The sequence below is a fragment of the Misgurnus anguillicaudatus genome, chromosome 13, assembly GCF_027580225.2.
Source record: "Misgurnus anguillicaudatus chromosome 13, ASM2758022v2, whole genome shotgun sequence".
NCBI lineage: Eukaryota > Metazoa > Chordata > Actinopteri > Cypriniformes > Cobitidae > Misgurnus > Misgurnus anguillicaudatus.
The window spans coordinates 19,646,114-19,660,312 of NC_073349.2; the positions used below are offsets into that span (position 1 = coordinate 19,646,114).

General features: G+C 36.8%; 1 protein-coding gene across 1 annotated transcript in view; it reads right to left on the minus strand.

Moving 5' to 3' along the window:
* The window catches only part of hspg2 (heparan sulfate proteoglycan 2), a 130,961-nt gene that overhangs the window by 71,356 nt on the left and 45,406 nt on the right, over positions 1 to 14,199 (minus strand). Inside the window, exons 4-10 of the mRNA XM_073875297.1 lie at positions 4,061 to 4,170; positions 3,895 to 3,953; positions 3,458 to 3,618; positions 2,544 to 2,582; positions 1,724 to 1,852; positions 1,432 to 1,605; positions 1,223 to 1,342 (exon numbers count right to left, since the gene is read on the minus strand). Of these exons, the coding sequence (XP_073731398.1) occupies positions 1,223 to 1,342; positions 1,432 to 1,605; positions 1,724 to 1,852; positions 2,544 to 2,582; positions 3,458 to 3,618; positions 3,895 to 3,953; positions 4,061 to 4,170 (792 nt within the window). The remainder of the gene's footprint in view (positions 1 to 1,222; positions 1,343 to 1,431; positions 1,606 to 1,723; positions 1,853 to 2,543; positions 2,583 to 3,457; positions 3,619 to 3,894; positions 3,954 to 4,060; positions 4,171 to 14,199) is intronic.

A 14,199-nucleotide genomic window follows, 5' to 3' on the forward strand; every position in this document is an offset into this window, starting at 1 on the left:
GTTGCCCACCCCTGCTGTATAGCATTGCATTAGCAGTGCAAAAGGTCATGGGTTTAAACCCAAGTAACATACATACTGATACTAATACACTGTAATTCGCTTTGGATAAAAAGTAGTAGTATTAGTACTACTTGTAGTATTTTTTTTACTTGTCCTCCGTAATTCCTATAATTGCAGGGGTCTTCAACAAAGCACTTGAACACAACAAATTCGTTATATCAACTTCCTAAGCATGTAAAGGGCAGCAATAATAGCAAAATAAAGCCACAATGTTTACCCTTTTGAGGGTACAACTAATAGCTTTTCTTCTTTTCTTCAACTTCGATGAATTAATACACTGAAAAAAATGATTTTCAAGACAGAAAATTCTTAGTATTTTTGTCTTGTTTCAGTAAAAATATCTACAAATTCTTAAATTAAGATGCTTTTTTTGATGAGCAAAACGACCCAAAAAAATAAGTCTCGTTTTTAGACCGAAAATATGAAATTTAAGTTATTTTGTGCATAAAACAAGCAAAAAAAATCAAATCTGCCAATGAGGTAAGCAATTTTTTCTTGAATTTTTCTTGAATTTAGTGTTTAAGGAAAATGTGCAAGATTTTTTTGCTTACCCCATTGGCAGATTTTTTTGCTTGTTCTATGCACAAAATCACTTAAATTTAATATTTTTGGTCTTATTTTCTTAGGTCAATTTGCTCATCAAGAAAAAGCATCTTAATTTAAGAATTTTTAGATATTTTTACTGAAAACAAGACAAAAATACTAAGAATTATTTTTCTTGAAAATAATTTTTTGCAGTGTACATACCTATCTTTTTTCAATGCGTGCACTTTTAATCTTTTTACAGCGCTTCGTAAATGTGTTAGCATTTAGCCTAGCCCCATCAATCCTATGGCTCCAAACAAAAGTTTTATTTTGTGCTACCATACTTACTCATGTAACTACTCATGTTACAGTCTTTAAATAGAGAATACATGGAAGTGTTTGGTAGCTTCTAAATTCATCCCTGTTTGGAGCCATAGGAATGAATGGGGCTAGGTTAAATGCTAACACATTCACGACGCGCTGTACACAGATTAAGTGCACGCATTAAAAAAAAGATAGGTATGTATTAATTCATCTAGGTTGAGGTAAGAACATAGTAAAAAATTAAAAAACAGTGGTGTTTTCCTTTAACTAGATTTAGTATCTGTGAACTACGGGCATAGTAGGTTTGACTTACGGCAGTCAATCTCATCTGAGTTGTCCTGACAGTCATTATCTCCATCACAACGCCATAGTTTCAGAGCACACCGGCCATTCTGACACTTAAACTCATTGGGTTCACATGGAGAAGGAGTTCCTGTTGAATTACAGTTATGATCATCATCATCAGTATAAAACTTGTTTTTGGGAGCCCTAAGTGTTACAGCATCCTGCAGTATGTCTTACCACAACTAAACTCATCGCTGCCATCAGCGCAGTCCTGTTCGCCATCACACAAATAATCCCGCGCGATACACTGTCCGTTTTGGCAAGTGGCCTGGTCTACGCGGCAAGGGCCCGGCCCGGGTGGAGGCCTGGTTCTTGGAGGTGGAAGTGTAGTGGGAGGTCTAGGAACAGGACCTTTGAAAGCAAATATTATATATTGGTGCAAAACGATTATTAAGCCAATCCAAAATAAGCAACAATGCGATGTCATAGTTCACATGCCAAACAATTAAATGCATGCAATCTCACTCACCAACACAGTTCATTTCATCACTTAAATCAATGCAGTCAGGCCGTTGGTCACACACATAATCTCTGTTGATACAGCTTCCATCCTTGCAGGTGAACTCATCAGGCAAACATTCCCGGGGAAAGGGCTTCACTGAGTGGTAAAGATTGATGTATACAACGCTATGACCCATTGTATTTATTGCAATGCGGTAAGCCAAGAAATAACACAATAACGTAGTAAAAGATATAAATGTCAATGCCATGCTAGACCTGCTATTTCATGAGTATATGAAAGCTGATTCATTTGGCTGCATTTGTATAAGAAAACAGTATTACAGGATTTGCATACTGTCTAGATCAGATTTCTTTAACAGGGCACATTTCATGTTTAATCGCAAATTTAATTTAGCAAATTAAAAAACTAGTTTTGTTTAATGCATCAAAGTTAATTTCAACCAAAGTTAAAGTGAACAAGCAAAATTTAAGCCAAATGTTTTATTGTTGTCTCTCTCACATTTCAATGTATTCAATTCAAATTTACATTTATTATATGTATATGTTCATTAATAATGATAAGCATTCACGATGGTTTTGTAAGGCAAGCATCATTCCAAACTATCTACTGTATATGATGCAAGGTAGCCACATTTGAGAATTCAACATCACTTCAGTCAATGCACGGCCATGCAAAGCTTTTTAACATCTCATCAAAAACATCCTCACATGTGCAAACATGCATGTTGCTGCCACTTTTTATGACATTTTCTTGCAATGCTCAAAAGTATGGAGTGCAATCTCATCGAACTGCAGTCTACATGCATCGGGCCTGGTTGAGGACAAACCTGGCATAATGGTGGGCTCCACAGGAGGAGGGTTATCAGCTATGAACCAGACACAAATATTATGTAGACTACACTCTATTGTATGACTTTAGGACCATTTCCAAACAAAACTGCAATAGTTACAGCAAAAAAAAATTCAAGAAAAAAAATTCCCAGCACTTTTGTCCCGCCCTCAGTAAAAATATAAAAAGATTCTTAAATTAAGATTTATTTTCTTGATGAGCAAAACGACCCAAGAAAATAAGTCTAGTTTTTAGACCAAAAACACCAAATCTAAGTGATTCTGCGCACAAAACAAGCAAAAAAAAATCTGTTAATGGGGTAAGCAAAAAATCTTGAACATTTTTCTTAAACACTTTATTCAAGAAAAATTTGCTTACCCCATTGGCAGATTTTTTTTGCTTGTTTTATGCACAAAACCACTTAAATTTAATGTTTTTTATCTAAAAACTAGACTTGTTTTCTTGGGTAATTTTGCTCATCAAAAAAAGCATCTTAATTTCAGAATTTTTAGATATTTTAACTGAAAACAAGACAAAAATACTAAGAATTTCTTTCCTGAAAATCATTTTTTGCAGTGTATGCAGATTGCCAAGCATAAAAGACTAGGTGAAAATTTATTTTGCAAAATCTAAATGCAAATAAATGCAAAATCTAATGTATTTACTTCCATTATAATATAAAAATTTACTTTCAATACATTTGTGTTTTTGTGAAAGAATTAAAAGTATAATGCTGTATTAAAATCAAATTATTCAGTTGGATAATCAAGATAAATGTAATTTTATTGAATTTATTTTAAAAATCGTCAAATTTATAGAGCTTATATTCATAACCCAAGTAAAAGTTTTGCCAATGTCTGGAAAATCAACAAAGCAATCCTGTTAAAGGACAAATAGCTATGATTCCCGTACCTTCTCCAAGTCGTCTAAAATCAAATCCCACTACCGAGATGTCGTATGAGGCAATGGTGCCCTCCTTAACCACAGAGTACAGAACCCCTCTGATTTGAGGTTCATTTGAGTTGTTTTCCGAGCCAACGTCCAGCTCCACAAACACGTCTCTGCCAATTTGCCTGCAACATACAGAGAAGCAGTTATTCGTAACCAGGAGTCACTTAACCAGAAAAAAAATAAAAGTTTATTGCAGAAATGGAAGGAAATAGGAGCAATCCGAATGTTCATAATGAAATGTATCTACTTGGTGCTTGTGAAAGTAAACTTATGCATTTGACATTTATGCATTTACTTAAAGTAAGAGATGCCTTTAAATAAGAGCAAACTGACTGTGTATTTACATGATGAGAACATGCATAATATGTTTGGGGTATAAATTATAAAATGATGTTTACTTAATGAGAACCACATTCACGGTCTGGACTCCTGGAATTGTGTTGTAGTCGGACTCAAGCTGTGAATGAGATAAACACTGTTAGACACTTTGGCCTTGTGATGCTGGCTTCTGTGCATCAAATTCAAACTTTACACCTGAATTCAAACCAGAGCAAATGCATATACCGTATCAACAACGGCAGATGAAATCTCCTGGAAAGCAGGAGAGTAGATGTCATCCAGTTCTGGTCCATACTGGAAGGAGTTTGTGAAGTTCACCAGAGCACGATAGTAGACTGCAAAACAAAAAGTAGTCGTATATAATCATTAGAATTATATAAGTAACTAACTTAGTTAAAGGTCACCAAATATGACAGTTTTTCAAGATGTAATATTAGTTGTCCCCAGAATGTGCCCCTGAAGTTTCAGGTCCAAAGAGCCTATAGATCATTTATTATACCATGTTGAAAAGGCCCATTTTTGGGTATGTCTCATTAAATGCAAATAAGCTGCTTGTTTATCTATACTGAAAAAGACTGTTTTTAATAAGACAATCACCTTTTTCATGCATATTTGTATATTTAAATACAATCTCTGACACTCTGGTTTGCCTTTTTGCCAAATTATTTTGTCCAATACCTTACATTTTTTGTGTTTTGTCCATTTTGTAACATTCGCCTCATATTTTGATGCTTAGGTAAATCAAAAATTGAACAAATTTCCCCCCGGACATCACTTTTGTCCACTACTGTATATCGAGTGACAACCTTTCAATCTCTCTAATGAAGCCATTACGGAAGTGACTTAAATTGCAATTCATCGATTGGCCATTAGAGGCTGGCTCCAAAAGGGAGTCAATTCCCATAGACCCTCATGTTAAAAAGCCCAACTTTATAGCAGAAAATAATATATGTTTACAGCCTGGTACAAGAAGTGATTTTGGTCTATAATGCAAATTTTACTTTTTATGACAACTGTGAGGGGGGTGAATTTTTTTGTAACTCATCTGTTTAAATTATATTAAGCCTTAAAGTTCTGCATAATTAAGGGCGTGGCCACTTGAGTGACGGCTGAACAGCCACTGCTTTTACTACCGTCGAGTTAGGCGGGCGTGGTTTCAGCAACCAGCACCCTCAGCTTCACCCAAGTCCCACCTCTTTACCCATTTTTAGTTATCCACGAGTGAAGCATGGTGACTTTAAAAAACTCTTCACAAACCTATGGGTGACGTCACTGACACTACGTCCATATTTTTTTACAGTCTACGGCAGGGTTCCTCACATCCTACCCTGGAGAGCCGGTGACCTGCAGAGTTTAGCATCAACCCTGATCAAACACAACTACCTGTGATATTCTAGTGATCATGAAGACATTGATTAACTTGCTCAGTTTGATTAAGGTTGGAGCTAAACTCTGCAAGAGACTGGCTCTCCAGGGTAAGCCGTGAGGAACGCTGGTCTTTGGTTTAAAAGTGCAGGTGGTCACCAAAAAATCAATCTTGACCCTAAAGTCAACCGCGGGGTGGAGGCTTAGCAGAAAAACTTTGTCATAGTATACTGTAAAAATCTATAACATAGGTTTTAGCATTTATGGTTCCAAATCTTGTGCCAAAGCTGCCATTTTTCTTAAGCCCTCAAATAAGCAATTGCCAATAAGGCAACCTTTAAAAAGCTTTAGTCCTTTAACTGCCCTGCCGGCAGCTCGCCTGGGTGGGTTTACTCAATTTCAGTTTGTCAATTTGAGTTGGGAAAGAAAGTCAATATTTGTGCTCTTTCTTGCAGTTAGCTGCCACTTGCCATAGTTTGGCTGCAGAATCATTTAATATGAAGCTGCCAAATGGACCGTCTACTCCATAGGTCACAAAGCAAATACGCACTTACGTACAAACATCCTAATCAAACTCTTTTGACCTTTAACTCTCTTTTTTAATGCATTTATTGATTTTCAAATTGACAAAACATCACTGAGATAAATTAACATGTGCTATTGTCTTTCTTATCATATGGACACCATTCCCGTCAAATGTATGTATACGTTAAGTACACACGGTTTATTGGAAATTAGCCCATTGGATTTGAGACAGAAAGTGGACCCATTACAGAACTCAATTCAATCTTCTCTAATTACTCGATACATTTATACACAGTTGCCTGCTTGGTTAATGGCATCCTCCATTTCTTCGAAAGAAAGCTCTCATTACCGGTAAAGTTAACTTTGGTCATTAACGTACACAAAGCAATGAAAAAACTAAGCATGTCCAAAGGTCTTGACAGATTGTCTTTGTCCACACTGTAACTTTCTGGCAGAAAAATGTTGGACAGAGGATATATATAAAAAAAATCAAAAGATCCCATCAAAGTGATGTCCCTGACCCATGATTAACGAAATCACTGTAGAGGCCCAGTGCTCTCTGATGTCATCTCATCGGCTTTCACTAATAAGACTGCAACTCTGAATGCCACGTTCTACAACAACATGCCCAACTCGGTCTTTCCGCGTAGGAAATCCCCTGCCAAACAACGCCAACGGCATTGACACTAAATTCAAATAAGGGTGAATACAGACAAATAATGGGAAAAATTACGAATCTTCCTAATTCATAAACTGCTTTAGCTATTAAAAGGGACACCGCAAAACTGTGCCGGCTTTGTGGTCCGAACGCTCGTCTGAACACACTGGGCCTGTGCGCGAGACAAAGGGCTGATTGAGCCAATGTGTTCAGCCTCTGCCTTTCAATCCCCACTCTTTCAACTCGACCTTCATTGCCCTCCTCCTCCCTAGAACCCTTCACGCTGAATCAAACACTTGAAGTAGTCTTCTGGTCTTGTTCTGTGCCTCTGTGGAATGCATTTGGACAGAGATTCACTGATTTCTGCACCAGTCTATTCCCAGGCACTAATGATCCAAATGTCAAATGTGCTTAAACGAGACGAAAACTCTTTCCATAAAGTCATGGAGCCAACTGGCAGGGTATTTTGTTGTTGTTCAGCCACTAAACAGAATTTCACACTCACGGCTGTGAGAACGTAGCGTGTAACTGGTTTGAGATTGCACGCCTTAATGCGTAGATCCAAGATCGAGGCTTTAAAGCATTAAAACCAGTACTCTATGTACAAACAACTTAGCTTTACATTGCATTTTATCAATGTATTTGGGAGTTTTTTATCCAAACCACTTACAGTGCATTACAATGGATACATTTGGAAAAATTGGACAGTAATATAGATGCAAACCGTATATAGCAGCCATGTTTAATATCCATGTAACCCTGTCTGTGAAATTCAGGCTAAAGTCTCAATCTAATTATGAGATTAGGAGCAGAAAGATTTCATATCACTCATAAATTTCCCTTTGATTTCAACCTATTCAGTTAATATTGAAGATATCAAGGGTTATATGAACATGTTCTTTACAATATAAAAAAAGATTATGTAAATCACAAAAAATGACTTTAATGACAGTTGCTGGCACCTTTTTTGAACCTTACGTTTTTTGCCGCTGGTCACAGCCGAGGGTCAACCTTCTGATCTCTCTGATGAAGCCAATACGGAAGTGATTTAAACTGCAATTCATCGACTGGCAGCTAGAGGCAGGCTCCAAAAAGGAGTTAATTCCCATAGACCTCCATGTTAAAATGTCTAACTTTACAGTAGAAAATAATATGTTTACAGTCTGGTACAAAACATGTTTTTGATCTATATAGCTATTTTTGCCCTTCATGACAACTGTGAAGGGGGTGAATTTTTTTGTAACTCATCCGTTTAAATGATATTAAGGCTTAAAGTTCTGCATAATTAAGGGCGTGGCCACTTGAGAGCTTCACCCACGTCCGGCCTCTTTACCCGTTTTCGGATATCCGCGAGTAATGCGCGGTGACACGCGGCCAAGATGGCGACGGCAAGCACCGCCTACTTTAAGCTTCAAAGGTCCTGTTCCAAATGGCACATTCTGGACTTGTGGACCTCCTCAGAGTCCACACTTTGATGACATCATGTAGTGCAGAATTTAGGGACCCTTGACGTGAGTCCACAAGGGCGCACTAGAGTCATTTTTTGGGACAGACTCGAGCGTCACGCCGGAAATAGGAAGAGAAGTTGCCCATCAGTGTGAACTACTCCCATTTGTCGTCTGATTGCTTTTTCCCAAGGACTTCTGGGTTGGTAAAGTGTGCGAAGCCTGCTGCAGTGCGGGCTACGCCAAAGACCGTATCAGGGGGCGCTGATAAGCACACTTTGGAGCGTTAAAATGACAGATGGGACACCCTACGGACTTGTACACTTTGCAAGCACGCGCAATTTAAGGCCACGAGACTGACAGTCCACATGAAGTGCGCCATTTGGAACAGGGACAAAAACGATCTTTAGAAACCTATGGGTGACGTTACGGACACTATGTCCATCTTTGTTTACAGTCTATCGGCTCCGACGCAGCACGCATTTTTGAAGGATTTCTAAGAGTGGAAAAAGCAGCCAACGTCATTCGCGTCTTTCCATTGTCCAATCGAATGGGGGGAGAGGCGGGCCTTACGTTGTGTTGAGGGAAGTTTACGGTTGCTTTGAAGAACCGGACTCCACTATCTCACTCTCTCCTGCATGTTTGTGCACGTCTCACCCTAAAAAAAGGTCAGACCAAGCGTCCTCTTTTTAAAGTTTCTGCTAATATGACAGTTAACAGCAAGAGAGCGCTCACGCTTCAATATTTGATTGACAAGACAGCTGACTTGGTGGTTGCCTAGCAATATAAAAAGCGGCGTCGCACTGCTCTTTTTTTTAATAAAAGGCAGTGCGTCACGCCTTGCATTTCCAAGCGTGGATTAGTGTTCTGCTCAGAACTGATTGTAATCCAGATGTTCAGGTCTTAAGATGTACCAAAAGGGCAAAGCCTCCATAGTGGGCGCTATAGCACAGGGTGGTACCCAGACAAAGGAAAATTCTGGGATTGAGGTTAAAGGGTCAAGGCATACAGGAAAACGATTGTTTAAAAAACAGAGAGTGGAACAAGAGAAGAGTTATGTACAATGTGTGTGATGTCGTCATGTCAAGGACAGTGTGGGAAAAAGTGAGAAAAAAACCTAGAGCCAAAACAAATAATAGACTTAACAAAATTTCTTACACAAGTGACAGGTGCAAACTGGAAAACTGAAAGTCCTAAATGTGAACAGCTATATCGAATTTTTAAGAATTAAAAAAATCCACAGCTGGAAAAGTTACGGTTTAATTGACGCATGTTTTTTATTTCAAATGGCAGATGTTGATTTGTGAGTGTTAAAGAGCTGCATTCCTCTGACAAAGCCAAGCATTGACAGTGAACCATTCAGCCTGTGCATGGAGACATTGCGTTTAGTCAACATCTGTCTTGAATGGATCGCTGCAAGAACTCCTGACAGCGTTTAAAATGATAGCTATGATACAAAGTCACAGAAGTTTCGTAGGATATCACTGTTTTAACCCTTCCCTTCTGCCCCTAAAGAGGGATTTTTTTGGCAACCCATGGGAGGGCACTTCCTGTTTCCTCTTGCATATTTGAAGACAGGGAATATAATTGGTCTCAACCCCAAAATATTTTGATTAACTGCATCTGGTTCCACTGTTGGATTGAATGGTGCTGCAATATTTATCGCTGTAATGCACAGCCTATGACTGCATTTTAAGATTTACTAAGAAACTTTGCAAATTAACATTTACTATACAACACAGTATGTATATGCACTCACCTAAAGGATTATTAGGAACACCCGTTCAATTTCTCATTAATGCAACTACAGTATCTAATCAACCAATCACATGGCAGTTGCTTCAATGCATTTAGGGGTGTGGTCCTGGTCAAGACAATCTCCTGAGCTCCAAACTGAATGTCAGAATAGAAAAGAAAGGTGATTTAAGCAATTTTGTGCGTGGCATGGTTGTTGGTGCAAGACGGGCCGGTCTGAGTATTTCACAATATGCTCAGTTGCAGGGATTACACACACAACCATTTCTAGGGTTTACAAAGAATGGTGTGAAAAGAAAAAACATCCAGTATGCGGCAGTCCTGTGGGCGAAAATGCCTTGTTGATGCTAGAGGTCAGAGGAGAATGGGCCGACTGATTCAAGCTAATAGAAGAGCAACTTTGACTGAAATAACCACTAGTTACAACCGAGGTTTGCAGCAAACCATTTGTGAAGCCACAACACGCACAACCTTGAGGCGGATGGGCTACAACAGCAGAAGACCCCACCAGGTACCACTCATCTCCACTACAAATAGGAAAAAGAGGCTACAATTTGCACGAGCTCACCAAAATTGGACAGTTGAAGACTGGAAAAATGTTGCCTGGTCTGATGAGTCTCGATTTCTGTTGAGACATTCAGATGGTAGAGTCAGAATTTGGCGTAAGCAGAATTGAGAACATGGATCCATCATGCCTTGTTACCACTGTGCAGGCTGGTGGTGGTGGTGTAATGGTGTGGGGGATGTTTTCTTGGCACACTTTAGGCCCCTTAGAGGGATAGTTCGGCCAAAAACGATATTAAACCCATTATTTACTCACCCCTAAGCTGTCCAAGTTGCATATGTCCATCGTTTTTCAGACAAACACATTTTCGGATATTTTAGAAAATATTTTAGATCTTTCTGTTGATTAAATGTAATGTTACGGGGTCCAGCAATAGCCCACGACCTTCAAGTCCAAAAAAAGTGCGTCCATCCTTCACAAATTAAATCCAAACGGCTCCAGGATCTAAAATACTTTCTAAAATATCTGAAAATGTGTTTGTCTGAAAAACGATGGACATATGCAACTTGGACAGCTTAGGGGTGAGAAAATAATGGGTTTAATATCGTTTTTGGCCGAACTATCCCTTTAGTTCCAATTGGGCATCGTTTAAATGCCACGGCCTACCTGAGCATTGTTTCTGACCATGTCCATCCCTGTATGACCAACTCTGATGGCTACTTCCAGCAGGATAATGCACAATGCCACAAACCTCAAATAATTTCAAACTGACATGACAATGAGTTCACTGTGCTAAAATGGCCCCCACAGTCACCAGATCTCAACCCAATAGAGCATCTTTGGGATATGGTGGAACAAGAGCTTCGTGCCTTGAATGTGCATCCCACAAATCTCCATCAAGGATAGCAAGATGCTATCCTATCAAAATGGGACAACATTTTTAAAGAATGGTTTCAGCACCTTGTTGAATCAATACCACGTAGAATTAAGGCAGTTCTGAAGGCAAAAGGGGGTCAAACACAGTATAAGTATGGTGTTTCTAATAATCCTTTAGGCGAGTGTATGTTTATATATATATATGTATGTATATATATGTATGTATATATATATATATATATATATATATATATATATATATATATATGTATATATGTATATATGTATATATATGTATATATATGTATATATATATATATATATATATATATATATATATATATATATATATATATATATATATATATATGTATATATGTATATATGTATATATATGTATATATGTATATATGTATATATGTATATATATATATGTATATATGTATATATGTATATATATATATATATATATATATATATATATATATGTATGTGTATATATATATATATATATATATATATATATATATATATATATATATATATATATATATATATATATATATATATATATATATATATATATATATATATATATATATATGTATATATGTATATATGTATATATATATATATATATATATATATATATATATATATATATATATGTATATATACATATGTATCAATGGATTGCCAGACTAGTTTAATTACATGAAAACTTTTAAAGGCAAACTTTTTAATATTACATCGCCGACATTAAATACATCAGTTGAAATATCACCCAGCTCTATAAAGACCAGCACAATGACCAAAATGTATTACGTTCACACAAAAGAGACAAAAAACATGAATGAATGATTGTAGATTCACAGAGTTTAAGCCAAGCCGTAACGTTAATTTGAGAGATTTCACCCCACACCATGTGCTGCTAATGAGCTATCCACAGTTTCAAAGCAATCCTGCATCATAATCAAAGTTGTGAGTTGAAAGTAGCGACATTTTGGAAACTATGCTTTTATGTATTGAACTGCTACTGACAATTCCCTACTACAAAGCCCACACTGTGATATCACAGATACAAAGCGGTCGCCCTTTATTCCTTTAAAGATAAAATGAGAGCCAGCACACTCTCTCTCTATATCTTTCTCTGTGTATGTCTTTCTCTCTTACTCACTCCCTCAGTTAATTCTTTTGATCACTTAAACAATAGTTATCATTTATTTAGTTTAGCCACCGGAAATAAAACCCAGAAGCTTTATAAATCCCAAAAGATTGGCCGGTAATTTTTTACGGACGTTTCGATGTGTTGAGCAGGAAACCCCTGAAGCACAATAAAAATGCTGAGCTGTGATAAGAAACAATGATGTTTCCATAAGTGGTCAAATGAGTTCAAACCCTCTTCTACTGTATGTTAATCAACTTAAACCTAAACACAATAGCCAATCTGTTAAATCATCAGGTTGTGAAGACATCTGTTACATCATTAATCTGTTATAACAATCTGTTATAATCTATATGACTTTCAAATATGTTCTGTTTCATATTGTAAGGACATTCGTGACTGTAAATGTGTCCGGTGAGAGAAAAGAAGCACAGTTTTCCAATGGAGGTGGATAAAGATTTTCCAAGGCAACGGTTAGGTTACTTCCATAACAGAGTATCAATATTTTAGGCTGAAAATTAAAGCTTATGTGGAAGCCAGGAGTGGTTTAAAAGACGGGCTTTTAACTGAACAGAACCATCGTAAAAATACCCCTGAAATTAAGTAAAAAAAAAATATTACTAACTGTGTAATCCTAAATATTATTAACATATCATATGCGGAACAGAAATTTTCCATAAGCCTCTACAAATGAATGGGGTCAGGATTAGTTAAAAATCGCTGCCTGTTTACAAGACTTTCTTTATTCCCCCAATTCTTTGCTCTCTCTTTCTTACAGAATATTTACGGGTCACTAGAAATGCAGATCAACAACAGCACGAAGACAAAAATAACCGCAGCTGCCTCTCCATGTCTCCCAATCCTGCCGTATAACTATCCTCTTCACAGCCTTGACACAACATCACATCAGCACCAGAACAAGCTGGGTGGCCTCGAAGGTTTTAAAGCCCCCCCAACCTAAAATCTTTCAAATGTGTTTCTAGCAGAAAATGAGTCGCCAGTGTGTGTGCAGAAACATCATCTTTGTGTAATTCACACAAAACAGGCTGTTGGGGATTCCCTACAGGGTCAATGTGATGTCACATTTATTACGCCTAGGTTAGCGGCTCTTTAAGGTCGTAATACTTTATGAAACTTTGTGAAGTATTAAAAGTATTGCACTCTTGCAAACCGTTTCCGATGTGGGTGATTCTCACGAAATCCAGACTTAAGTTTTTTTTAAAAGCCATTTTTTTGCACATATAAGATTAAGGTCTGAATTTACTATAACCATTATTTTTAAAGGACTTAAAAATATTCCTATAGAATAATTAAATTTTTTTTAGATTATTATTATCAAAAATTATCATTACCGCAACATGTTATTACATTAAATATATGCATTTACAAACTTATGTTTCGGTAATGAGAACTAAAAAGTTGTCTAGGTACTATGACAAACAAAATTTCAACTTTTATCTGGAGAGAAAAAGTAAGAACTGCTTACCTGGTAGCCATCTAGGGAGTATCAAAGTCAATTATGTCCCTTCCAACATTTTTTTTTAAATGTTAGTTCATTAAGGGCTTAAACAATGATTGAAAATTGTTGCGGAGGATGAGAAAAATTTTCTTGGACGCATGTATATTCCTTATTATTGTCTCTACATTTACCAATGATCACCAAATACCACATTCCTTTACCGTAAATGTTTATAGTATAACATGCACTGAAGCTTTTATTTTTTAGATTTTTTAATTATAAATATTTCCAAGTCAAAGAACCCAAATCCAGTCATGGACACGTTGCGGTAATGAAAATTTCCCCCTTAAATGTGAAAAAACAACAAAATTGGTTTGTATGATCTCATTTGAAATCATGTACAAAATAGTACATGAAGAGATGTTTGAAACTGTATGTTCCTTATTTTGATACTCTTACTTTGCATTTACTTTTTTTTATCAAAATGTTTCATGACACCTCATAAGTCTAATTTCGCGAGAATCATTACGATATGCACATTTAATATTTCGGTGATTTTAATATATCTCGCTACGGTAATAGCGATTATAAAAACATACTTTGGGCATTTG